This window comes from Eurosta solidaginis, chromosome 2, assembly GCF_040869045.1.
Source record: "Eurosta solidaginis isolate ZX-2024a chromosome 2, ASM4086904v1, whole genome shotgun sequence".
In the NCBI taxonomy this organism is placed as follows: Eukaryota; Metazoa; Arthropoda; class Insecta; order Diptera; family Tephritidae; genus Eurosta; species Eurosta solidaginis.
In genome coordinates, this window is record NC_090320.1 from 282,794,584 (window position 1) to 282,821,301 (window position 26,718).

At 41.0% G+C, this 26,718-nt stretch overlaps 1 protein-coding gene across 1 annotated transcript; it reads left to right on the forward strand.

Moving 5' to 3' along the window:
* The first annotated feature begins 963 nt into the window (after positions 1 to 963).
* LOC137241878 (cilia- and flagella-associated protein 44-like) lies at positions 964 to 19,366 on the forward strand. Its single transcript, XM_067769238.1, is given in 16 exon segments — positions 964 to 1,055; positions 1,127 to 1,289; positions 1,353 to 2,120; positions 4,481 to 5,029; positions 5,083 to 5,362; positions 5,428 to 5,647; positions 8,627 to 9,274; positions 9,647 to 9,757; positions 11,281 to 12,569; positions 14,193 to 14,500; positions 14,598 to 15,017; positions 15,770 to 15,994; positions 17,736 to 18,355; positions 18,357 to 18,567; positions 18,640 to 18,665; positions 19,153 to 19,366. Coding segments are annotated over 16 exon segments (6,144 nt in total).
* Positions 19,367 to 26,718: the final 7,352 nt, after the last annotated feature.

A 26,718-nucleotide genomic window follows, 5' to 3' on the forward strand; every position in this document is an offset into this window, starting at 1 on the left:
GGAACGCACACTCCCTAGGGAAACGCGATTCAGTCGCAGCTATTGGACAACAACAACATAAGACGCAGCATCACACAGTATATGCCCTACCCTAAAACCCGCATGACGAAAGGTTTCAAGAGCGGAGCAAAGTCCTATAGGAATGATATTAAAACCGGGCTTCTGACGTCCAGGTGGACAACGATTTAAATTCCCTTAGTGTGACCAATTGGCGCCAGTTAACCCAGCGAAGAAACGACTGGCGCGATTTATTGGAAGGCCATAATCGTTTAAACGGTTAGCGCTTAGTAAGTAAAGTAAGCTCCAGAGCGAGCTTAAGCTATGCAGGGAGTACTTCTCACTTCTGGATAGCGAGGGAGATGACGAGGCCCCAGCGGGTTAGGGGCTTAGAACATATTCGCGGGGGGTATGGCTCTCGTAAGAGGCGATTTAAATACCAATTGACCAACCCAAATGTCAACCTCACCTACCGTGGCGAATCCTGTTTCTTTAATAGCCGGGGCTCTGGCGTCAACAAGTTCCTTATGGATCTAGGGGATAGGACGGCGGAATGGCCTAGAAGATTTCATGTGGTCATACCAAATCGTTCCCAAGATGGTCGGGCTAGTACCTTAATGGTGCTTGGATCTGCATCCGGCAAAGGACCATCAACATCGATAACATTTCCCAAGGCCTTCGGGGAGTATCCTTATCGCTATAACAACAACAATAACATGGATTTTGTCTGTGCTTCCAAATAATTTACTTAAAAATGGAAATAAGAAAAACATATAAAAACTGCTTGGCAACGCATAAACAAAATATCCCTGCTCCATATTCGGAGTTTCTTTTCACCTTTGTGCTACTTTCATTCGTAAGTATCAAACAAAAAACTAGTTTTTTAAATATTTTTCATTAAGAAATATCATTGAGAAAATATTGAAAAAATAGTTGGATTAACGAATATAAAAGAAGTCTTCGAACATGTCTGAGGGAGAAGCAAATTACGAGGACTCTGAAACTGGGACAATAAAGGAAATCGAGCCCACATTCGGGCCTGATATCTTAAAATTGAGGTAAGCAATGTGAAGAAGATTTATAAATTTGTTTTTAAAACCCGGCTGATTTCAAAAATTAAAAACCGTAGACATTCTTTCGGTTACGATTGCAAGCGCTTCTTTAATTTGGTTCTCATCGATGAGAAGACCTTGGTTTTCGCATCAGGCGATTTCTTGCATTATTTTAACATACCGACGCGTACAGTGACATTTCGAAAGACGCACTTTGGTGGCGGTATAGGATTTATAACGGTATTATTTAATATAACATATTCAAAATGAGGGCACACCTCAAATAACGAAGTCTGATTTCAGCGTAATGAACATCCCGACTTCACTGGTTTACTTACGGTTGCCGAGAATGGACCAACACCAACAATCTTTATTTATGAATATCCATCGCATAGAATACGTATTAAGCTAGAGAAAGCGGCCAAAACTTGCTTCACGTGCGGTTCATATAATTCCACTGGTGATCTCTTTGCATCACAAGCCGGCTATCCGGATTTTATGCTAACAATTTGGCGTTGGCAAGACGGTCATGTCGTACTACGCTCCAAGTCCTTTCAAAATAATGTACTACATGTACATTTTTCGAACTATAATCCGATACTTCTGTCCTCTTGCGGTTTGAGTCATATCAAGTTTTGGAAAATGGCCAACACATTTACGGGCTTGAAGTTGAAAGGTGATTTGGGGCGTTTTGGCAAAACTGATTTTAGTGACATCTATGCAATATATATGTTGTCCGATGAAAATGTTATATCGGGTTGTGAATGGGGTAATATGCTGTTGTGGGAGGCCGGTTTGATTAAGTTCGAGATTACGCGTAAGGGCCGTAAGCCATGTCACACTAAACCGATTACACGCATCACCATGGAAGAAGGTGAAGTGATGACAGTGGGCATGGATGGATATGTACGTATTTGGTATTGGGAAACAGTCGATTTAGCTGATCCACCGGATGAAGATCGTTTTGTTGAGATTGAACTGATATATGAGTTTAAAGTTGGTGACTGTGAGATACGTTGTTTGCAGAAGATTAAACCTTTCGATAACACTGATTATGGCTACTATGCGCAGGTATGTATTTTTATGGTAAAGAAGTTGGCGGGAAAGAGTTGGGCTGGTGGGATATTATGTAGGAAACCCACATCTGAATATGAAATCGTTAATTCGATACTAGATTTTTTCACTAGGAGAAAGTGCCTTTACAATCCCAGGTCTCTTCAACCGGAGGAACACATAAGCACTCAGCATATTGCTCGATGCACTTTGCTCATATCTACATCTTGTCATCATTAAATTTTGTATACATGCTACTTGCATAACGGACCATAAATCTTTCGTAGAGCTTAACTTCCCAATACTCCAGCGGCCTTTCCAACTTCTTTCGACATTATGCATGATTCCAAGGCATACATCAGCACAATTATAATATACCTATACAGCGTAACTTTTGTTTGCAGGAAAGAGCTTTACTTTTCAGTTGTTTACACAGTCCAAAGAGGTAAAAAGTTCTCCCACCAGATGGAAGACGCGGATAGTTCTCATTTCTAAGGACAAATTAGACCTCAACTTTTCCTTGTACCACTGTGCGTGCTGGAAACTACAGAAAAAATGTTGGCGAGCACTGTAACGCAACGTGGTAGCAATGGATGATGGCGGAGATCTGTCTCACTGAGAGCATGTCTTACGGTTAGGAAACTCCACAAAAATGAAAGACGTAGTCAAAAAGAACGGCACAGTTGCTACCAAGCAAGCTCAATGGTATTCCGTTCACGAAAGGAAAAGTCCGATGAGTTGGCAAAGAAGGGTGCAATACTAGCTGAAATGACTATAGACGTCCCAATCCGTTTGGGAGAAATTAAAAGTAGACAGGAGTTGCATATGATCCATCAAGCAGGTAAGGCGTAAACAAAAGCGCGCGGATTTAAAATGTCTGTTATTATGTGCAAAGACTACAATATAAGACTCACAAAGTGGTTCATATCTCTGAAGAGAGAACACTTAAGGCTCATGATGGGCATACTAACTGGACACTGCCTTCTGGCGCCACATGCTTATAAGTTAGGCCTTGTCAGTAATAGCAGGAGTAGGAAGTGCTAGTTGCTGGAAAACGCGGTTTAGCACATTCTGTGTTCGTGTACTGCGCTCGCCAGGTCCAGGCTCCAGTTATTAAGGGCTGCAGAGTTACCAGATCTCGAGGCAGCAATTAAGCTTGATCCCAGAAAACTTTTAGTATTTGCCAAGAGGACGGAGGCATTCAATAACATAAGTCTTGGTACCTGGACTTCTTTCACTTAATCGTCAAACAAATTATGGTAGCACTATGGACACATTCGGTCTATGTGAGGTCTTTATTGATTGGCCCGTTCAACCAAACCATTCCGGTCACAATAAACGTCAAAAATTGTTTAACTTGACCTGCATAAGGCATTGAGACGTTTTTTAAGGAACTCATTAGATATGCCAGAAAGCACCTTTTAAAAACATTTTTGAGGATACAACGAACCGCTGATCGCTCTCCTTTGCTTAATACAGAGGGGCGTTGCGAATAGCTTCCGTTTACCCCACTGTTGCCACAGAAGCTGTCGTGGTTTTAGCGGGAACCATACCATCATATTTTCAGGAAACAAAATAATTATACAGCATCAGCGCAGAAGGTACTAGAAGTTGACGCTGTTAACATCAGTGCATCAGTAGAACTGCAGGAGGATGGATCAGGGTATTGTGTCCCAATGAACCAGTGGTTGGAGCGACCACATGGATAGTTCGAATTTTGCAAATTTTAACCGGAAAAGATCGAAAACCCAAACTAATAATGCGGAAATATAGACGAGTCACATCACATCTTTGACTGCGAACACTTCGCTCAACAACGAAGTAGGACAGAAGATATCCTTGGCGATCTATCTCACGCTGTGTTATTAATAACATGAAAATGACAGATGGGATACGGCCAACAGATACGTGAGGCACATACTTCTCACCATTACCGGCTCTATATACGGAAAGGTTTGCTGGTCGTGTAAGGCTGGGTATACATAAAAGAGTATCCCTTGAAGAGAGAACAGCAGTTTCACACCCGGTTCTTGCAGTGGGGATTGAAAATCCCAGTCAACCTTGTTTTGAAAAACTTTTCGTTTAGAGTTTTCGTATCTGGTGCTATTGGGATGGATTACATATCTCTCAACATTGATTTCATTCAATGGCTAACTGAAGTACTCAGCCCAAGCAGCTCTCGATCCCTTCTCTCGACTAGGTTGTAGCTCGTAGAGCGCTAGGGGTTGATTATGAAAACTACTTTTGAGCTCGACTATGCCAAGTTTCCACATTTTATTACTGCACTTCACTTGTTAGGTTTATTTCCTACTTTGGAGACTAGGCGACATAAGCTATGCTGATAACAAAAAAAAACATATCTTGCCAAATTCTTACAGGATGGCAACGGTGGCATTTGGTATTGTGATCTCAATACGCGTGATGTACCCAACAAACCTAATAAGCTCTACACTTGCCATGGCGGCAAAGTAATCGCAGCGCAAACCAGCCCCGTCTCTACACATCTAATTACACTGGGTGAGGATGGAAAAATATTCCTTTACGACTATGTGAAGAATACTTTATTGTTGGAGAAAAGATTTATTTCACGTGGAAGCGATTTACTTTGGTTTACGACAAAAATTTCCAGTACAGGTATGGATTTGGTTGTCGGGTTTGAGGATGGAATATTGCGGCAATTAGTTTTAGATGTGCGCGACGAGAAAAAAGTGGAGTTGCATTTGGTGCGAGCTATAAAGGGTCATATTAGTGCGATTACAAAGTTGACTGTTAATCCAAAGCAAACATGTCTAGTGGTATCGTCCGTCGATAAATCCATATTTGTCTATAACATTAAGGATAAAGATAATAATATGATACTATTGAAACCAATGGGTTTTATCGTACTCAATGCTGTCGTGAGTTGTGTGAATTGGAAAAATGATGAGGTGAGTACATATCTCAGATACTGGCAACATACTTTCGTCTTTTCTATCCACAGCACTCGACTATATTGATGGGTTGCAAAACTGGCGAGGTAATCGAATATCAAATACCTGCACGTGTCTTCGATGAACAAATTTATCTCTCGTACAACATTACGGATAAGAATAAGATGAAGACAACTCGTTTTGTATCTGTGAAGAGTCGTATAAGACGTGATCAAAGGCGTGAACAAATTAAACGACGTAAAGAAAAGAAAAAACAACGCAAAATTGCAGAAATAGAAAAATTAAAAGCAGCTAATCCAGGATTACAAATTGATCTGGAGACGGCTTTAGGTGAGTAGTTAAGAGAAAAAAATAATATTAACATCACATTTCTGTATCTGTATGCGAACGTTTAGCTGATTCCGAGCCCGACGAAGAAGAAGAACCATTACATATACCAGCTGTACCGAATCCAGTACTTTGGCTTCGTTATACTCGTGATGGTACGATTTGGACTTCAATGGGTGGCTTCGATGCTGGTTACATTTATGAGCTGGTATTTGGTTATGCAGAGCCTTATAGATGTACAGTAATTGCTGATGGTGATGACTGCGAAGTACATTCTTATTTGACAATGTAAGTTGAAGGAACGTGAGTAGTAAATGGTCGCGCTACATCAGCAGAGGTTTTCTTTCTTTGAGACTGAACTGCGTGTAGCCTAATAATCAGCTCTTCTTCAAAGTAGGGTAAAAGGTTAATAGTTCTAGTAGTGGCAGTGCGAGATAGTGGAAATAGGAAGATAAAATCAGATAAAACAGATAAGAATAGAATGAAGGAAGGGGAGGAGTAGGAAAAGATGAGTAGGAAAGAACATTTTTCAAAAGTAGCAATTAAACACGAACTGGCTGTATATCTCCAGCTCCTCATCCATCGTACTATTAACTAACACGGCTGGTTGACGATGGGCAGGTGTCGTAGCAATACTCCAATCACAACTAAAGGACGGACTTTAGTTACCTCTACTATTCTATAAGTGTTTCGGATCAATAAGTGGCCAGAAGGCTCGCGGCACTTTTTAAGATGTCGTGTAAGCCCAGCGCTTGTTAAGGTCACCCGAACCCACCGTTCCAGAAGCGGATTGCAAGTTTGAAGGGCTGGTCGAAAAACCATATTGGTATCCCCTTCCTTATTGCAAGTTCCAGGACGGGCTAAGATATTCGCCATTTCAATCTCTCTTACACATTGTGTAGACCATTCCATCCACTTCAACACTAAAATCGGCGACCTCCGCAAAGAAGAGCCCGCAATAATTGGACAGCCTAAATTTCCGGCTAAATCTGAGATCCCCTTTACTGTCTTACTACACCTTTTCCAGTTTAAGTTCAGAACATTACAATTCAAGTTCAGAAAATTACAATTCAAGTTCAGAAATTCCAATTTAAATTCAGAAATTTACAATTCAAGTTCAGAAAATTACAATTTAAATTCAGAAATTTGCAATTCAAGTTCAGAAAATTACAATTCAAGTTCAGCATTTTCATTTCAAGTTCAGAAAATTTGTCGGGTATTTCTTTTGCATCCAATGGAAATAAATGTATCTTACATTCTATGTGTTAAGGAAGCATTGGACACCTTAACTCGTTTAAATCAATTTTGCGAGATAGCGAAGAAAAAACTCCCGCTCATAAGAAGCAATTGCAATGCCATCCAGCTATATTCTTAGCGTCACAACTATTGATCTGCACTGAGTATGACAGCAGTGATGAAGAAGATATGACCACTTAAACAGTCAACGGATCGTCCACACTCCCGGAAGTAACGTACAGGTTCTGTCTGCTTAGATATTGGCGCCATATGTTAAAATATCTCAACTTATGAAGTATTTTCTTGGCCGTAGCGTCATCATGCACTTGTTCGAAAGAATTATCCTCCATTTGATTTCAAGGCTTGGGATGTACATACCTTGAAGAAAACTTGGGATACGCTATACCCAAGCCACCATTTTGGCAACATGGCCAAGGAAGCATCAACACTTCCGCAAGTAAAAAATAAGTATAAAATTATTAATTAAAATAACTTGAAAATTAACACCCTACTTATACATTTCTGAATTCGAACTGTAATTTTCTGAACTTGAAATATAATTTTCTGAACTTGAATTGTAATTTTCTGAACTTGAGTTGTAGTTTTCTGAATTTAAATTGGAATTTCTGAACTTGAATTGTAATTTTCTGAACTTGAATTGTAGTTTTCTAAATTTAAATTGGAATTTCTGAACTTGAATTGTAATTTTCTGAACTTGAATTGTAAATTTCTGAATTAAATTGGAAATTCTGAACTTGAATTGTAATTTTCTGAACTTGAATTGCAATTTTCTGAACTTGAATTGTAAATTTCTGAACTTAAACTGCAAAAGGTGTAGAGTGCCCATTGTTTTTGAGTCTGTATCCCGCGTCCTGAGGCCTGAGGGCTGAATGTAGTTCAGCGTAAAGTCCTGTATTTTTGCCGCTGGGCAAAACTTTCGATACCTTTGGCTCGTTCGTAGTTGCAGAAGAACCCAGCAGGTTAAAGGGCTTAGAATATTCCCATAGTAGGCATACATATCGTAATAGGGGACTAAAATCCACATAGAAGGTTCGAAGTGGTTATATCAAATCGTTCCCCAGATGGTGCACATCCATCATCAGTAGTACTCCCCAAAATTTTGGAGGCGTGTCTTTATCGCTACAGTAAGAAGAAGAAGGCCCGTTGCTCCGCTGCCAGTTGGTCGTCCATTTGCCTCTCTTTCGAGTTATGAAAAGCCTAGCCATTGCTAGCACTTTGTCGGCTTTCCCGATCATATATTGTTTAGCCTCTTAGTCACTCCTACTGTTGGTTATTTTATACTCCATGCAATTGTACGTTAACATTTGGGGCAGTTCAAGTTCAGTTCCATCAACCTAAACCTAGTATAATAGTTAGTCACCGCACAGGATTGCGGGTTTCATCTAGTTGTCTTTTTTAGATCTGCCATTATTAGTAGCAAAAGGGAAACCTCTAGCAGAATATGAAAACTCATCACGCATGTTCGGTCGAAGGCTATTGAAAGATACTATTGTAGAACTTGCTACCGCGTATGATCTCCAGTCCAAGATCCTTTGTCTCCCTCTCCTAGATATATGGTACGCTTACTTTGCTGCTTTTTCTGACAGCTTCTGCATAGGGAAGAGGTTGGTGTATGGTTCCTTGGTTCCTTCGGAGCATTGGTGTGCTGACAAAAAATTCAGTAATTTCATCTATGCAGGCTGCGTTTTGTTGAACCCTTTAAAAATCGCTTGGAATTTGGAAGCAGGTGCCGAAGTTTCTCTTCCTCGAAAGCATTCAGCTGCTATTTGAGATTTTCCCAGACTGTACAGGAATAAAACACATTCCTCTGGAGAGTAAAACCAACAGTGAAAGTAGGAGTCAATGTTTGTTCTTCGAACGTAGTTCGGCAGCCAAGTAGGAGTAACACCGCGTTAACTTAGTTGGCCCATGATCCATTATCCATATAATTTTATTAGAGTTTACCCTGTATGACCAGATCACATCACCTTACCAACGCTACTGAAAATAAACACTTTCCGTGCTTTTCAGAGAAGATTACCTAATTTTCGGCTTGGTAGATGGAAAATTGCGCATTAATCGTACGAATCCAAACGATTTTACAGATTTAAGGGAATTTCGTTTATTTCCAATGCACGATTCTTTCAATGGAATCATAACAAGAATTTTAAGCAGCTTTGATGGTCAATACATATTTAGCTTTGGACATGACGGCAATATTTTTTGTTACAATTGGTTTGGACCAAAAGTGGTGTCTGGCTGCCCATTGGATGTTGCTATGTACTCTAATTTGAAAGACTTCCATGCTGAAGATATTGATGATCCCGAGTATCCATCACTGGAACAGGAGAAAATCTATGCCGAATTAAAACGCAAAGAAGAAGCCGCAGCAGCACATGATCGCAAGGTGTTGGGACAAATTGGTGAGTTGCAGTTGAAATTTGATGAGATCAAATCGGATATGCAATCACTAGATGAAGAGCTTAAGATACCGATACGTAACCTATTGCTGGACGAGCGCATTACGAAGCAAATAAAAGATGAATTGCAAGCAGAATTGGATGATGTGCGCGATGATTTGGCTTATGATTTGGAAGTAGCAGAAGTGGGAAAAACTAAATTGTATAATCATTTCTTGAAAAAACTGGATCATATACCGATAACCGTGAGTAGTATTGGGTGAGTATAAAGATTTAAGCTTTGTAATAGGATTTCGTTGAGAGCAAATAGAATATTCCGTTAGCTCGGCTGCCGGTTCCAGCTCAGAGAACAACGCTGTAACTCAGAAATTGCATCTCAAACGCTCTATCTCAGAACCTGTTATCAAAAATATTTGTTTCAAAATACTCTCAGCTGAAATGGATCGAATTTATGCTGGTATAGTTTTTGAAAGAAATATTGGTATAGGGAGTTTTTACCAACAATTTTGAGTTTGAACACTCTTCAAACAAATTGTGATGTATGATGTTTTCGAACCGTTGGACGAGATATGTTGATCTTACACTTAATCGTCGATGAAATACTCAATTTCGTTTCAATATAAAATTTCAGGGGTAAAGAAATTAAGATGAGCTCTTTTCGCACGGAGAGACTTGGTGAGGAATTTCAGAAAATCAAGGATGAAATTGAGGAGCGTTTAAAGCTTGAAGCAGCGAAGCGTAGGTAAGCCTTACACAAATTTCCATTACAAGCGAATGTTAAATACGCATCTTCCGATGTTCGACAATCATTTTCCACTACACTAATAATCCACTTTTTTTTTTTTAACTAAGCAACGAGGAAACGGAAATACCAAAACAAATTGAGTAAGCAATTTTAATATTTTTGTGCACAATATCTTCAAGGTCTGTAGGTTAGTAAGATCAGTGAATTATAATTATTAATAATATTAGCCCTCGATACGCTGCGACCTATATTTAGATCTAATATGCTTGACGTATCAACCTTTTACTATACGTGGAGGCTTTTCATGTATTCAAATACCTCTTCAGGCTTATTACCTTATATCAAGAGGGAACTAAGAGTAACGCCTCACAGATGGAAGAGTGTGGGCCTTGCCAAAGCGACATATTCGCAGAGAATATTAACCGGAATTTCATCCTCCAGCTCACACAAATTACAGATTTGTGAATCGGATACGTATAATACCCTCTGTGAGTTGGTAGGTTGTCTCTGCTAAAATTAATGAGTTTGGCTGATAGTCTCGTTGCTGGAAGTGTAAACAATTTGACCTGTCTTTGCCTGGGTTCAAACCAGCGTTTTCTGAACTGCCTTGCTTCCCAGTTACTTATAGTTTCCCTGGTGTGTGCTTTTGAGAATCCACAGATGGGCTTGGCTAGGTAGCCTGCTTGTTCATTACCTTCATGTCCCAGATGGCCGGAAACCCATCTTAACCAAAACTTGCTTTTGGCTCGTAGATCATTTAGGACTCCAAAGCGTTCATCCACTAGCTTAGAAGTTTTTGTGTAAGACTGCAACGCACGCAGGTCTGCCTTGTTGCCTGATATATTGAGGATACTCCTCGAGGATAAGATTCTTCTTTAGACATTATCTACCGAAAACTTTTATTGCATGAATTTCTGCATGAGAAATACTGGGGCAAGGATTTACAATAACTTACAATAATTTTTACTTCTTTGAGCCCTGGTTTACAGTCGTTGTAGAGGTGCCCTCTTGAAAAGTAAGATGATGTTATATTTATAGCTACTCAGCTTCCTCAACTCAATTATCAACCTGTGTACAAATATACGTACACATATTAAGGAGACGAGGCTCTTACGACATCAATTTCGGGACCTTAGTACCTTAAAATTTAACAATAAAGGTGGGTTCGCCGGGGGCCCGTCTGCTAAATATGAACATCCAAATGTAAATGCATATTTGTAATAGGACTAAGCACTAGGATTACAGTATCCGAGCTTATGTCGGCAACCACGGTGTCAGCGCAATAGCTCAACAAAACGTGCTACATATCCTCGCGCAAATGAGATATAAGAATGAAATTGAAAATCTATGTAAATATGTACAACGCTTAGTAATATTTTGAATCCCTAGGAAGCGAGGTCTACATATTCAGCGTTAGCCAGGCTGTAAACAGAAAACTTTATTTCTCTTGAGCACAACCAACAAACTATGTCTGTGGTAATAAATGATATTATTATTAAAGAAATCACTTTAATCCACAGATTTATTGAACCCATAGTCGCTGAAGAGAAAGAACTCAGTATGCCCGAAACAGGAGAAGAGACATTCTTCTTTGGTCGCGATTCAACAACCATTATACCGCGCTTTAGCCAGAAAATGTTACGTCTATTACGTCGTTATCGCTCACGACAACGTTTCGAAATCGAACGTATGTATAATTGGGAAAGTATGGAACTACGTAAACCCGATCCGAACAAAAATCACCCCGAAGACGAACAGAAAATTTTTGATGCAGAAAGAAATCTTGGTGATTATAAATTGAAAATTGGTTATGACTATGAGCCACGCGTCAACGAAAACCTAACCTACAAATATATTGAGGTAGTGAGTGCAAGACAACAACATTTTCTCATTTTGGATCGTTTCAATAAAGATCTCTTGCAATTACGTAAACGAAAATGGGAACTGTATATGTATATAGAACAGGGACGTAAACGTTTGCAGCAATTGCATACATATTTACCAGCTTCCAAAAGAGAGTATTTGGTACCGATACGTGAGATTGATATGAATTCCGAATATCCAGAACGTAACCTAAGCGAGACTTGCAAACCTGGTTGTGGTATTGAAATTGAAGATATTATTTACTTAGAGAAGACTGTGGATGATTTGTTACCACAAGCGCGTCCAACTTTATTTAACACCAATGCCTCAGTGCGTGATAAAACGGAGCAATCATTATACAGGTCTTTGCATGTTTTCGAAATTGAAGAATTGCCTGAAATAAGCGATATACTCGAAGAAATCAAAAGTTATCCACTTTATAATGAACCAGAATTTTTCGAAAGAACAGAGGAAGGTTTTGTACCATGGTTATCGCTGGCACGCTATCAATGGCTAATCGAGTTGAGAGATGAACAAAATGGCATTGTAATGAAGGTGAAGAATTGCGTTAAAGAATTCGATAAGGATTTGGAAGATTTGATAGCAGTACGTTGTCGCTCGTTATATGAAGCTGAGTTTATGCAAACTTTTATGATAACATTGAATCAAGAGCTGAATATATTGCGTGATAGTGAAGAAATTGAAAATCAATTGCTCTCCAATGCCGACGAAGCCATGAATACGCGAAATGAAATGCAGTCTGTGATAAACTCGAAAAAACGTCAAATTGACGATAGTAAAAATAATGTCGATAAATTGAATGAACAGATATTGTCGGTGCAGCAAAACTTTATGACCACTTGTAAAGGTCATAAGTTTTTTGATTTCCTGCGACGTATATTTAAGAAGAGATGGCGACCTCCAAAACTACAAAAAGCAGAAGATGGTAAGTAAGTGAAGTAGTCACACTATATAGAAATTATATTTATATTTTTTGGTCCCAAATAGAGTCGAGGAAATAGTTAAATCACTTTCTTCTGTAACAATTTCCTTATTCTCATTATGGGGAGCTTTGCTAATTGCTTAAGCTGGAGTCATTGGTGCCGTTTGTCGTATCGCTGTAGTCGTATCCCTAACGTAATCAGCTGTTTATCGTTACGACGGTAAACCAAAACCCAATTGGTTGGCTACGATACGGTTACGACCTTGGCGGCACCAATAATCGATTGCATTGATTCTCATAAGGTTGGTCGAATCAGCTGTTAAAAGGTTACCGATACGGTTACCGATAAAGCACCAATGTCTCCAGCTTTAAGTTACGGCTGTATTAAAATTGAACGGGCTCATGCACCCAAATGTGAACAATTAGCGTATTATAAAAACTGGCATACCCGGCAGATGTTATACTGTCCGAAAATTGACTTGCCGTATATGTAAAATGTGATGCACGGGCTTCGAATTCGCCGCATCTGTTGGCCTAACGTGCTTTCGTTCGGCCCCAGCCTAAAAAAACAGGTATAACTAAAAATCAAAATGCGTGGGATTATCTGGGCCGTCTATCCAGATCGGTCTACTTGGTTACCTATGTGAGTTTCCCACTTATGGAATGCAGACGACACAGGCCGTACTCGAAAAGTTCGAAACCTTGTTCAGTTTATTGCGGCCTTCAAAAACTTCTAAGCCTTTCTGCAAACATCAAAAAATGACAGATAAATCTGGAGCATAGCTGGAAGTGTCCTATCTGGACTCGGCAATTTAAACTTGGTAACAGTTTTGTCACTCCATTCATCCTAGTACTGTTCGCTCCTGAATTTGTTTCTTAATCAGTTTCTGGACTATACGCTCTCCAATAGGGCTTTCTAAACCTTACTCTTCCGCTTGAACTCGAATTATTGCATACACATTTTTGATTTATTTATATGTAGATCCCCAACACATCTCTATTTTCTTCTCACCTCTAGCTTTTCAAAACCTTCGCCAAGTAAAAAAAAAATTGCCCTGAGCTCGATTCGAACCAGCTATCTTACAAATCAATAGGCCGAAGAAACAAAAACAAAATTCTTGAAAACATTTCTTTCACCTGCTTTCTAAGAAGTCCCAGATCCTTATCCGAAATTTATGCATATTCAAAGATGCAATTGGATTCCTCCAGGTCCCCTAAAGTGGCAACAGCTTTGGCATGTCCAAGCTTTATTTTTACGTAGTTATTTCTGAAATTTGGTCTATTCTGTTGCTCTAGGGTTTTTAAGGGTTCTATATTCAAAAAATTAAAGCTCTCAGTGAAAACCCATCTGCCTTGCAGATGCCGTTCGGAGTCGGCATAAAACATGTAGGTCCCGTCCGGCCAATTTGCAGGGAAAATCAAGAGGAGCACGACGCAAATTGGAAGAGGAGCACGACGCAAATTGGAAGAGAAGCTCGGCCTTAGATCTCTTCGGAGGTTATCGCGCCTTACATTTATTTTTTTATTTTTTATATTCAAAAACTACGTCCCAAGGAAAGCCCTTCATAAAGCTCTATTCAAGCTTTTTTATCGAAATCCATGGTCCCCTCAAATCCGTCTTCTTAGAGTCCTCCGAATCTTCTTCGAGTGATGATTCATCCAGCGAAGACGAGGATGCTGATGCAAAAAGTATTGATTCCACTGATATGACAACAATACGCTTGGACGAAAGTCATTGCCCGACTGGACTGGAACGTAATACCTATGATCTGGCTTTTCAATTGCACTCCGAACGTCATGTTCTAGAAAAATTAGTATTGGAGGCACAAAGAGGTATTGAACAGCGAAGGGCAGATGTGGCTGAACTACAAAAGAAAATGAAATACCATGAAGAGATTTATGCACAAGAAAAAGAGACCTTGTTGGTGTTTCGTGTAAGTCTCATTAGATCTTTTGACACCTCAGTAGCAAAGCTCTGATAAAAAAATGGATACATCTCTTTCTCGCTCATCATTTCCGTCTCATCCACAGCGCAAACGTCAACAAGAGTTAAACAAAATTAACATCTCCGTCGTACTATCATTGGAGCAATTGCAACATTTTAAGGGCGATGAAGACTACTTGGATTTAAGTCGTGCCATTCTTTTCGATGCCAATCGATTGGATTCGTTAAACGATCGTGTTGCGCAACTAAACGATGAAACGCTAGAAACTCGGCGTCTCCACCGTATCAATGTGGTGCATTTACGTCGCATGAATGCGGACATAGCATTTATGCGTAGTGAGATCACAAGATTAGAGGGTGCCACCAAGCAAGATATGATTAAAAAATTTGGCGTGGTTGTAAATTTGGATGAATTAGAAGAAGTCCTGCGTCGGTATGTCTTCAATTTGGAAACATCGGCCGAAGAGGAGCTTAAACTGATCGATAAAGAAATAAAGGGAAAGAAGGTAAAAATTGTTAAATCTTTGATCATAATTTGCTCTCGGAATTGTATTTGAAACCTACAACTTAAAGGAAAGCGAAGAGGTATATATCGAGAGACGGGAGACTTCGGGTGAGTGGGAGACGTAATGAGAGAGGACGGTGGAGGCAAAGTGAGTAATAGAAGGAAGAGGAGTGAAACCAGAATAGGGAAAGGGAGGAGTAATAAGACAAGGATAGCAATGCGAAAAGACAGAGGGAAAAGGAGATGACTTAGAAGAGAGAAACGGAGAGAAAGCACATGGGGGAGACACAATGGCAGAGGGATAGACCATGAGTAAGAACAAACGGGAAGAATAGAATTGGATAAATGGAGAAGTGGCTGTCTATACACTGATACTAGTTGCCGGAAAAATATTTCTTTTTTATTGACTAGGAAAGGTGGGATACGGGTTACATCGCCCTCCGACCGGAAAAAGGGCAATTTGATGCCGACATTTCGTTTCCATGTAAAACAGCATCAAACGGGACGAGGAAGTGGACAAAGAAAGCGAGAAGAAGAAATAAAGGGCAAAATATAGAGCAACGACTGCGATAGGTAATAGAGCCAGAGAAACAGAGCTAGAGGGAGGCCAGAGGAATAAAGAGAGATGTGGGGCTAGAGTGAGGTAAAAGAAGAAAGAAAAAAATTTAAAACCTAGGACAGAAACAAATGCTGCTTTTAAGTCCGATTCCGACAGCAATCAGATTTGTAACACCCACGAATATTATCCTTTAGTTGGAACTGGCTCGCTTGGAAGAAGAATTGATACTTGAAACGAAACAAAGCGCAGAAAAATTCAATATTTTAACAGTCTTAAATGAGGAACGCAACTTTTTACTAAGAATTTTAAAAGCTCAAGAAGCCAACTTTGAAAAGTGGATGCAGCCACATAAAGTGAATTTCGATCGTGATGTGGAGAAGCTAACACAAATACACAAAGAACAAAAACAAGCAATTGAGGTAAGGAACAACTCCAAGACTTCCCAGGCTTACGAAAAATTTTCTCTCTTCTTCCTCAACTTCATCGTCGACAAAATTATCATTTTTATCATACTTACTGCCCAATAAGACGGGTTGCTAAATTCTTAGTCTTTCGAATGTTCCGACTAGCACTGCTTTGTTGTTGAGCGCTCCATTTATATCCAGAGCGCAAAACACAACCTCACCATGGTCAGTTGATCCAAACCAGAATCACGCGATCTTCTCCTGTTATACGCCCTTGATATATCATAGTCTATAATTTTCCCAATTACTTTCAGACCGAAGAGGTCTAAAATGGTTGGTCGAAAGGACTTCGCCACTGAGTAGTCCTAGTCCCAGACTTAAGCGTAAGCATAGGATATTCGACATTGATCCCTGCCATTAAGGTTGCGCTAAATTGTTCATAGCCGTGAGGAACTCTTTCAAGAATTTATATGAGCTTGCTTTAAAATGCTCTAGTGGGGATATGTACATGTGACGGTATGTGTTGTTGTTGTAGCGATACGGTTGCTCCCCGAATGCTTGGGGGAGTGTTATCGATGTGATGGTCCTTTGCCGGACACATATCCGGTACGCTCCGGTAACACGCACCATTAAGGTGCTAGCCAGACCATCTCGCGAACGATTTATATGGCCACATTAAACCTTCAGGCCATCCCTCCCTCCCCATCCCCAAGTTCCATAAGGAGCTTGGGGTCGCCAGAGCCTCGTCTGAATGAAACAGGATTCGCCGCGGATAGGTGAGGTTGAAAATTGAGTTTGGAGAAGCTGAATATTGCGCTGGCAACCTGAAGGGTTGCGCTACACAGCCCATTTAATCTAGTATTTTAGTCGCCTCTTACGACAGGCATACCGCGGGCATATTCTGACCACCTAACCCGCTGGATTAAAATGAGTAAGAATATTGACAGTTGTCAAAACATTTGACGGTATGTGTCGGGGGTATATCATCCCTTTTCCTTGTTATGAGGGAGTAGCTTGGCTGCTTTGGGTCCTCCCGCACTTCAGGAGCTGGCAGCGGTGCCTTCGTTATCCTTAAGTGGTAGAGGAGAGAGTGCGCCCCATGTCTCCTGAACTGTGAAGAATCCTTTGCTGTTGGTAGACAATTCTGGGTTTTTCCTGTTGGACGTCACTTGCAGTACCGCTGCCTCGTTGCTTAGTGGGTCTTGTGTTATTGGACATTTTACGAGTTCGATCTCTAAGAGATAATATTAGAGTCGACCGCATAAAGCGAGTGCTTGGTTTCGTTCGAAACCTCTTCTTCGGCCTTTCCTCCCAACATGACAGCGGTTTTCTTGTCTTGTCCCTTGTACCCTCTCACAGTATCTTACTACAGAATAACTTTCTTTTTTCTTACCTCCACCTTCGTTGTTGTTGTTGTTGTTGTTGTAGCGATTAGTTACTCCCCGAAGGCTTTGGGGAGTGTTATCGATGTGATGGTCCTTTGTCGGATACAGATCCGATACGCTCCGTTAACACAGCACCATTAAGGTGCTGGCCCGACCATCTCGGGAACGATTTATATGGCCACATTAAACCTTCAGGCCATCCCTCCCTCCCCATCCCCAAGTTCCATGAGGAGTTTGGGGTCGCCAGAGCCTCGTCTGTTAGTGAAACGGGATTCGCCGCTCGAAGGTGAGGTTGACAATTGGGTTGGAGAAGCTATATATTGCGCTACACAACCCCTTGAATCCCCCTCCACCTTCGTCGTGCTGCGCAGTGCTTGGAACGTGAAATTTGTACATTTCGTATGAAATCCAAACCGTTACAACTCTTTCATGACGTCGTCAAACAGGATATTATCGATAAGGCGCTAACCGAAGAAGATCCCGACATAAGAAGTTCTCAAGTATTAGCACCCGAAGCATTCCTACAACGTGGCGAACCAGATCAATTTAGCATAGAGCGCATAAAAAAAATTGTACAAAAATATTTCGCAAAATAGTTCCAACGACACACAACTACGGATAATATACGCAAACATGCCAAGAAAGTCACTCGTTATATGGCACAAGCCGCCTACACTTTCGAAGGTAGAATAACCGAACGCATTTTGGACTGTATAACAAAGGGTTTAGAGACAATGATGCCCAAAAAATATCTCATCCATATGTCGAAAGATGATCTATCGCGAATGTTTGATGATGTACTCAATGCGTATGACTTCCAAACGTCCGAAGTGAGTACAGAAGAGCTGTTAACTGGTATATATCAGCAAGTTGTTGTAACACGTGATCGGACCACAGGTCTGTTGAATCCTACACAATTTTTGATGTTACGTTTATTTGAACAATTGATTGAGTTGTTGCCATTGGATGAATTTAAAAGTGAAAAGACTACTACTACTCATGCAATTGCTCGGCGAAGATCCGAAAATAGATCCTCGTTGTATAAATGTTGATGATCTGGCAGAGAAGACGGTAAAATATGCACGTGAGAATTTACTCGATAGTATAACTGGGATGCCAATTCGACGTTTAGCTGAGAATTTGTATACGGAATTGAAAACGCTAAAATCGACTGCGATTTCATTAAAATGCACATTGGAGCCGGTACAGAAAAGTACGGCTTTGAAGAAGATTACAAAAATTTAATAAGCTACCATATAGCATTTGAATTATTAGGTCTATTCACGCCGCCATCATTATCAGTAAATTTGTTTAGAAATTATATCAGAAGAGTGTATTTTGTTTTTGTCAGAGTTCCTTCCGACCACTTTTGTTGGTTAAAAAGTACTCACACTACCGCCGTAAAATTACCTCCTCATTTGCTTCCAAGTGATTTATTAAAAACACAATCAGCCGAATTCTAAACAAAAATTCCGTGCGAGTTTTTCCCTTCTCCCATTCCTCGTATTCTAAATAAAAATTCCGTGTGAGTTTTTTCACTTCTCCCTTTCCTCCTATTCTGAACAATGTTCGAAAAAGCGGAAAACGGTTATGGGAGAAAAGTCGGTATTATGATTGTAAGTGAGAGGGAGATTTTTCTTCATTTTAAAAGAAATTGTTCACTTGATAAGCTGAAAAGAACGCTTCCTAAAAATGTAAGTAAATTGTATTTTTTGCATTGAGAATTACTTATTCTATTAGATATGTAATAACTACAATAATATTCTATTATATTACTCTTGATTTCAGGTCCAAAAGTACAAATAAGCAACAGAGTGAGCTGTTAGTCGATTTGTTGCAAAGTCATCCGGCAATTGCGCAAAGTTGTTTTAAAGGAGGCAAAGAAGCCTTACATAGATTTTGGTGTAAAGCTGAGGAAGAGCTGAACTCATCAGGGCCACCAACAAAATGCATTGCAGAATGGAAAAAGGTGCTTCTATTCATGAAAAAGTTGTATACATAGACTGAAACTTCTGTGTTCTAGGTGTGGGCTGATCAAAAAAAAAAAAATACGTGCGTCAAAAAGCAGCGAACAACCATAAGAGTTCCAGAGGCGGTGGCTCAAATACCGAATACAAGTTTTCCGCAACAGAAAGGGCAATATTTGAGTTGATCGGTATGTAGGAATCCGTGGAGGGAGTGGGAATTAAATGTGGACTGCCATCTAGGAAGAAGATATTGCAGCAAATAGATGGAAACAGTCAAATTGAAGATGGAAGTATAGTTAGGGAAAGTTGTGTTATGGACGACATTGTCCAGGTGAATGAGTGTGGGTTAGCCTACGGATTTGATGTACTGAGTGAGGCTGTGCTAGAGATTGATTGTGAGGTATTGCATGAGGACCAAGTTAATAGTGTTTGTGTGAATGAGAGCCCCTCAAATGCTTTGATTGAAAGGCCCACTTCCTCAAAAAGAGTGCCATCAAAGAGATCTTTTTTTCCCCTGACATTCTGCAAGAAGAATTGTCAATTGAACGCGAGCTCTGAGATACCATAAAAGGTGCAGTGTCAGATTCCACGGACCAAAAAGAAAATGTTAAAAAAATATATAGGGCGATGGACAAAATATATGAAATAAATAAAAAGCATTATAAGCAAATGCAAAAATTAAAAAGAGAGGAAATAGATGAATTGAAAAGGCATAATTTAGCAATGGAAAGCCTTATGCTCCGCCAAATAGAAAAATTATAGGAAAATACTTAGTCGCATGACACATGACTTTTTTGTATAGTCCTTTTTAATACCTACTTAAATATAAGACTAGTTAATTTTTTTAATTTGAACTATTTTTTATTTTATCTCATTACTAGCCTTTACCCGCGGCCCCGTCCGCAAGGAGAAAATAAAATATATGTGCTATTCACGTTAGCCTGCTTATCAACTTATCTGTTTAAAAATTATTTTTGTCTAATGTATTTTATTTTTGTAGTTTAGTAAAAAAAAAAGAACTAAGTGAGAAGATAAGCTGAAAGACATGCTTTCGTGAATAGTACAATACAGTTTTCTCGAATTAAAAAAAAAATACATTTAGAACAAAGGAGTGAAATTACAATTAGCTAAAACCAAAGAGAATTTTTTACATGATAATAGTGTTGCTTTTGGGGTATTTAATTGGTTAAAATATTACAAAAAGTGTAATTATAGTTATAACAGTTCGTTACACGATTCATTTAAAAAACTCCAAAATAGAACGAAAAAGCTCTGTTAGATTGAAGATAAAACATACCGAATTTTAATTACGAATAATAAGCAGCAAATCCACGGCCATAAAAGCTCATAATTTAAAAAGGCATGTGTGCTGAACTATCGGTTGCGAAGAGACCTAAAATGATCCTGGAAGGGTCCCAAGATGATACTAAAATTTCCAAACAGATCCCGAAAATCATTTAGAAATTAACCAGGAGGGGTCCCAAAATGATTCGAAATAGTCCCGAAAAATTCCTGAAATGACCCTGACGGGATCCCGAAAACCATCCAGAATTGATCTCTGAAGGGTCCGCAAATGATTCCGAAATAAGTTCCGAAAAAACTCCGACATAATCCCGGAAATCATACAGAAATTACCCCGCAAGGGTCCCAAAATGATCCCGAAATAATCCAGAAAAAAGTCCCGAAATAACTCCGACGGTATCCCGGACAGATCCCGAAAATCATGCAGAAATTATCAAGGAGGGGTCCCAAAATGATTCCGAAATAGTCCCGAAAATCCCGAAATGACACTGACGGAATCCCGGACGGATCCCCAAAACCATCCAGAATTGATCTCTAAAGGGGCCGCAAATTATCCCAAAATAGTCCAGAAAAGATCCCGAAAAAACTCCGACGGGATCCCGAAACCCATTCAGAAATTATCCCGAAATTGTCCTAAAATGATCCCGAAATATTCCCGAAAAGTCGCGAAATAACCCTGATGGGATCCCGGGCGGATCCCGAAACCCATCCAGAAATGGTGTCGAGAGGGTCCCCATATGATCCCGTAATAATACAAAAAAGTAACGAAATGACCCCTAAAGGGTCCCCAAATGATCCCGAAAAAGTCCCGAAATTACCCTGATGGGTTCCCGTACAGATCCCGAAATCCATCCAGAAATGACGCCGGAAGGGTCGCTAAACGATCCCGTATTAGTTCCGAAATGCTCCGACGGGTTCCCAAACGGATACCGAAAACCATCCAGAAGTGATACCGAAAGGCTCCCCAAATTATCCCGTATTAGTCCGGGAATGGCCCCGACGGGATTCCTGACGGATCCCGAAAACCATCCAGAAATTATGCCAGAATGGACACCAAATGATCCCGAAAAAGTCACGACATTACCTCGACGGGATCCCGAAAACCATACAGAAATGATGTCGGAAAATACCCCAAATGATCCCGAAATGATGCCGGAAAGGTCCTCAAATGATCCCCTAATAGTCCCGAAATGACCCTGGCGGGATCCCGGACGGATCCCGAACACCATCCAGAAATGATGCCGAAAAGGTCTCCAAATGATCCCGAATTAGTACCGAAAAAGTCCCGAAGTGACCCCGACGGGATCCCGGACGCATCCCGAAAACCATATAGAAATGATGCTGAAAAATACCCCAAATGATCCCGAAAAAGTGCCGAAACGACCCCGACGGGATCCCGAAAACCATCTAGAAATGATGCCGGAAGGTACCCCAAATTATCCCGAAAAAGTCCTAAAATGGCCCAGACGTATCCCGAAAACCATCCAGAAATGATCCGGAAAGGTCCTCAGTTGATCCCCTAATAGTCCAGAAATGATGCCGAAAGGGTCCCCAAATAATCCCGTATAAGTAGAGAAAAAGTTCCGAAATGACCCCGACGGGATCCCGAAAACCATCCAGAAATGAAGTCGGAAGGGACCCCAAATGATCCCAAAAAGTCACAAAATGATCCCAACGGGATCCCAAACGGATACCGAAAACCATTCAGAAGTGATCCCGGTAGGTACCCCAAATGATCCCCAAATAGTCCCGAATTCACCCCGTCCAGTGAAGGCCAGTATACGTAAAGTTATAATGTGTAAAAATTATTAAAAAGTAATTGCTCGAAGGGGTCGTGGGACCCCCACCCCTCTTTCCATGTTCTAAAAAAATTTCGCTATTAGACTACTGTCTGTGTCCCAAACTTCATCAACATCCGTGTAGCCGTCCTGACTTGATTCAGTCGCAAAGACTAATAAATATAATAATTAAATTATAACTCTTCCTAGGGGGCGGGGACCTCCCCCCTTTTGAAAAATATATAGCTAGTAGATCCTTCTAGAAAAATTGTCTATATGTGTGCAAAATTTCATCCAAATCGGTCCAGCCGTTCTTGCGTGATTGAGTCACAAAGACAAACGTCTGGACAAACATCCAAACTTTCCCATTTATAATATAACTAGCCTTTACCCGCGGCCCCGTCCGCAAGGAGAAAATTAAATATATGGGCTATTCACGTTAGCCTGCTTATCAAGTTATCTGTTTAAAAAAATGTTTCTGTCTAATGCATTTTATTTTTGTAATTGAGTAAAAAAAGGACTAAATGAGCTGATAACCTGATAGGATCCCCAAATGATCCCGAAATTACCCAGAAAAATCAAACCATCTAGAAATGCCCCGGAAGGGTCTCCAAAAATTCCCAGAATAGTCCCAAAAAACCCGAAATGACAACGATACGATTCTAGACTTATCCAGAGAACCACAAAGAAATGATGCCTGAAGGGTACTAAAATGATCCCGAAATAGTCCCGAAAAAGTTCCGAAATGACCCTGACGGGATCCCGGACAGATATCGAAATCCATCCAGGAATGATCTTGGAAGGGCCCCAAAATAATCCCGAAATAATCTCGGAAAAGTCCAGAAATTACCCCGAGGGATCCCGCACGGATCCCAAAAACTATCCGGAAATGATGCCGAAAGCATCCCCAAATAATCCCGTATTAGTCGAGAAAAATTACCGAAATGACCCCGACGGGATCCCGGACGGATCCTCAAAACCATATAGAAATGATGCCGGAAGGTACCCCAAAGGATCCCGAAATGACCCTGACGGGATCCCGAAAACCATCTAGAAATGGTGCCGGAAGGTACCTCAAATGATCCCGAAATAGTACCGAAATGACCCTGACGGGATCCCGGACGGATCCCGAAAACCATCTAGAAATGATGCCAAAAGGTACCCCAAATGATTCCGAAATGACCCCGACGTGATCCCGGACGGATCCCGAAAACCATCCAGAAATGATGCCGAAAGGGTCACCAAATGATCCTGTATTAGTCGAGAAAAAGTCCCGAAATTATCCCGACGGGATCCCGGACGGATCCGGAAAACCATCTAGAAATGAAGCCGGAAGGTACCCCAAATGATCCCGAAATAGTCCCGAAATTACCTTGACGGGATCACGGACGGATCCCGAAAACCATCTAGCAATGATGCCGGAAGCTACCCCAAATGATCCCGTATTAGTCGAGAAAAAGTCCAGAAATGACCCCGACGGGATCCCTGATGGATCCCGAAAACCATCTAGAAATGATGCCGGAGGGCACTCCAAATGACATTGATGGGATCCCGGACGGATGCCGAAAACCATCCAGAAATGATGCCGAAAGGGTCCCCAAATGATCCCATCTTAGTCGAGAAAAAGTTCCGAAATGACCCCGACGGGATCCCGGACGGATCCCGAAAACCGTCCAGAAATGATGCCGGAAGGGTCCCCAAATGATCGCGAAATAGTCCCGAAATGATCCCGGAATAGTCCCGAAAATGTCCCAAAATAACCCCGACGGGATCCCGGACGGATCCCGAAAGCTATACAGAAATGATCCCGGAAGGGTCCCAAAATTATCCCGAAAGTCCCGAAATGACCCCGGCGGGATCCCGAAAACCATCCAGAAATGATCCCGGAAGGGTCTCGATATGACCCAAACGGGATTACAAATAGGGTGAAGATAATTATAAAACCATGTTAATAAGGCAGCAGGCGCGTTGGAGCTAATGAAGAGTTACAAAGAAACATACAGGTAAAGCTAATAAAAACAATTGAAGGAGGGCGGATGGCGGGAGGAGGAGAGTACCACTGATCGTTTTTCCAAAATTGTTTAGATCTCGATCTGTATGAGCCAGATACCAAAAATTATTGATTTAGGAGAAAACTTACATTGAGTTATAACAATTTATAGATTTTGCACGAGAGGGGGAAAGCAGGGGGGGGGGGTATCGCTGCTCATTTTGTAAGCCCCCGACATATTTGACCCATTGAGTTTGTAATATTGGTGAAGGTCAGTATACGTTAAGTTATACTGTGTAAAAATTATTAAAAAGTAATTATTCGAAGGGGTCGTGGGACCTCGGCCCCCCTTTCCATGTTCGAAAAAAATTTCGCCAGTAGAGTATTGTATGTGTTCCAAATTTCATCAAAATCCGTGAAGCCGTTCTGGCGTGATTCAGTCACATATACGAAAAAATACAATAATTAAATTATAACTGTTCCTAGGGGGCGGGGACCTCCCCCATTTTAAAAAAAATATAGCTAGTAGATCCTTCTAGACTATTGGCTATATGTGTGCCAAATTTCATCCAAATCCGTCCAGCCGTTCTTGCGTGATTGAGCCACAAAGACAAACGTCTGGACAAACATACAAATATCCAAACTTTCCCATTTATAATATACTAGCCTTTACCCGCGGCCCCGTCCGCAAGGAGAAAATTAAATATATGGGATATTCACGTTAGCCTGCTTATCAAGTTATCTGTTTAAAAAGATGTTTCTGTCTAATACATTTTATTTTTGTAATTGAGTAAAAAAAGAACTAAATGAGCTGGTAACCTGATAGGATCCCCAAATGATCCCGAAATTATCCAGAAAAATCCACGAAATGACCCCGACGCTATCGCGGACAGATCCCGAAAACCATCTAGAAATGCCACGGAAGGGTCTCCAAAAGTTCCCGGAATATTCCCAAAAACCCCGAAATGACAACGACACGATTCTAAACTTATCCAGAGAACCACAAAGAAATGATGCCTGAAGGGTACCAAAATGATCCCGAAATAGTCCCGAAAAAGTTCCGAAATGACCCTGACGGGCTCCCGGACGGTTCTCAAAAACCATCCAAAAAATATCCAGGAAGGGTCCTTAGGGGATCCACGACGGATCGCGAAAACCATACAGAAATTATTCCGGAAGGGTCCCAAAATGATCCCGTATTAGTCCCGAAAAAGTCCTGAAATGACCCCGACGGGATCCCAGACGGATTCCGAAAACTATCCAGAAATGATGCCGGAAAGATCCTCAAATGATCCCCTAATAGTCCCGAAATGACCCTGACGGGATCTCGAACGGACTCCTAAATGACCCTGACGGGATCCAGGACAGATCTCGAAATCCATCCAGAAATGATCTTGGAAGGGCCCAAAATAATCCCGAAACAATCTCTGAAAAGTCCAGAAATTACCCCGACGGGATCCCGCACGGATCCCAAAAACTATCCAGAAATGATCCCGAAATTACCGAAAACCATCCAGAAATTATACCGGAAGGGACCCCAAATGATCCCGAATACCATACAGAAATGATGCCGGAAAATACCCCAAATGATCCCGAAATAGTCCCGAAAAAGTTCCGAAATGAACCCGGAAGGGATCCCGGACGGATCCCGAAAACCATCCAGAAATTATGCCGAAAGGGTCCCCAAATGATCCGATACCAGTCGATAAAAAGTCCCGAAATAACCCCGACGGGATCCCGGACGGATTCCTCAAAATCATATAGAAATGATGCCGGAAGGTACCCCCAAATGATCCCGAAATAGTCCCGAAATGACCCTGCAGGATCCCGTACGGATCCCGAAAACCATCCAGAAATGGTGCCGAAAGGCTCCCCTAATTATCCCGTATTAGTCCCGAAAAAGTTCTGAAATGACCCCGACGGAATTCCTGACGGATCCCGAAAAGCATCCAGAAATAATGCTGAAAGGGTCCCCAAATCATCCCGTATTAGTCGAGAAAAAGTCCTGAATTGACCCCGTTGGGATCCCGGATGGATCCCGAAAAACTATCCAGAAATGATGCCGGAAGGTATCCCGAAATAGTCCCGAAATGACCCTGACGGGATCCCGGACGGATCCCTAAAACCATCTAGAAATGGTGCCGGAAGGTACCTCAAATGATCCTGAAACAGTACCGAAATGACGCCGACGGGATCCCGGACGGATCCCGAAAACCATCTAGAAATGATGCCTGAAGGTATCCCAAATGATCCCGAAATAGTCCCGAAATGACCTCGACGGGATACCGAACGGATCCCGAAAACCATCCAGAAATTA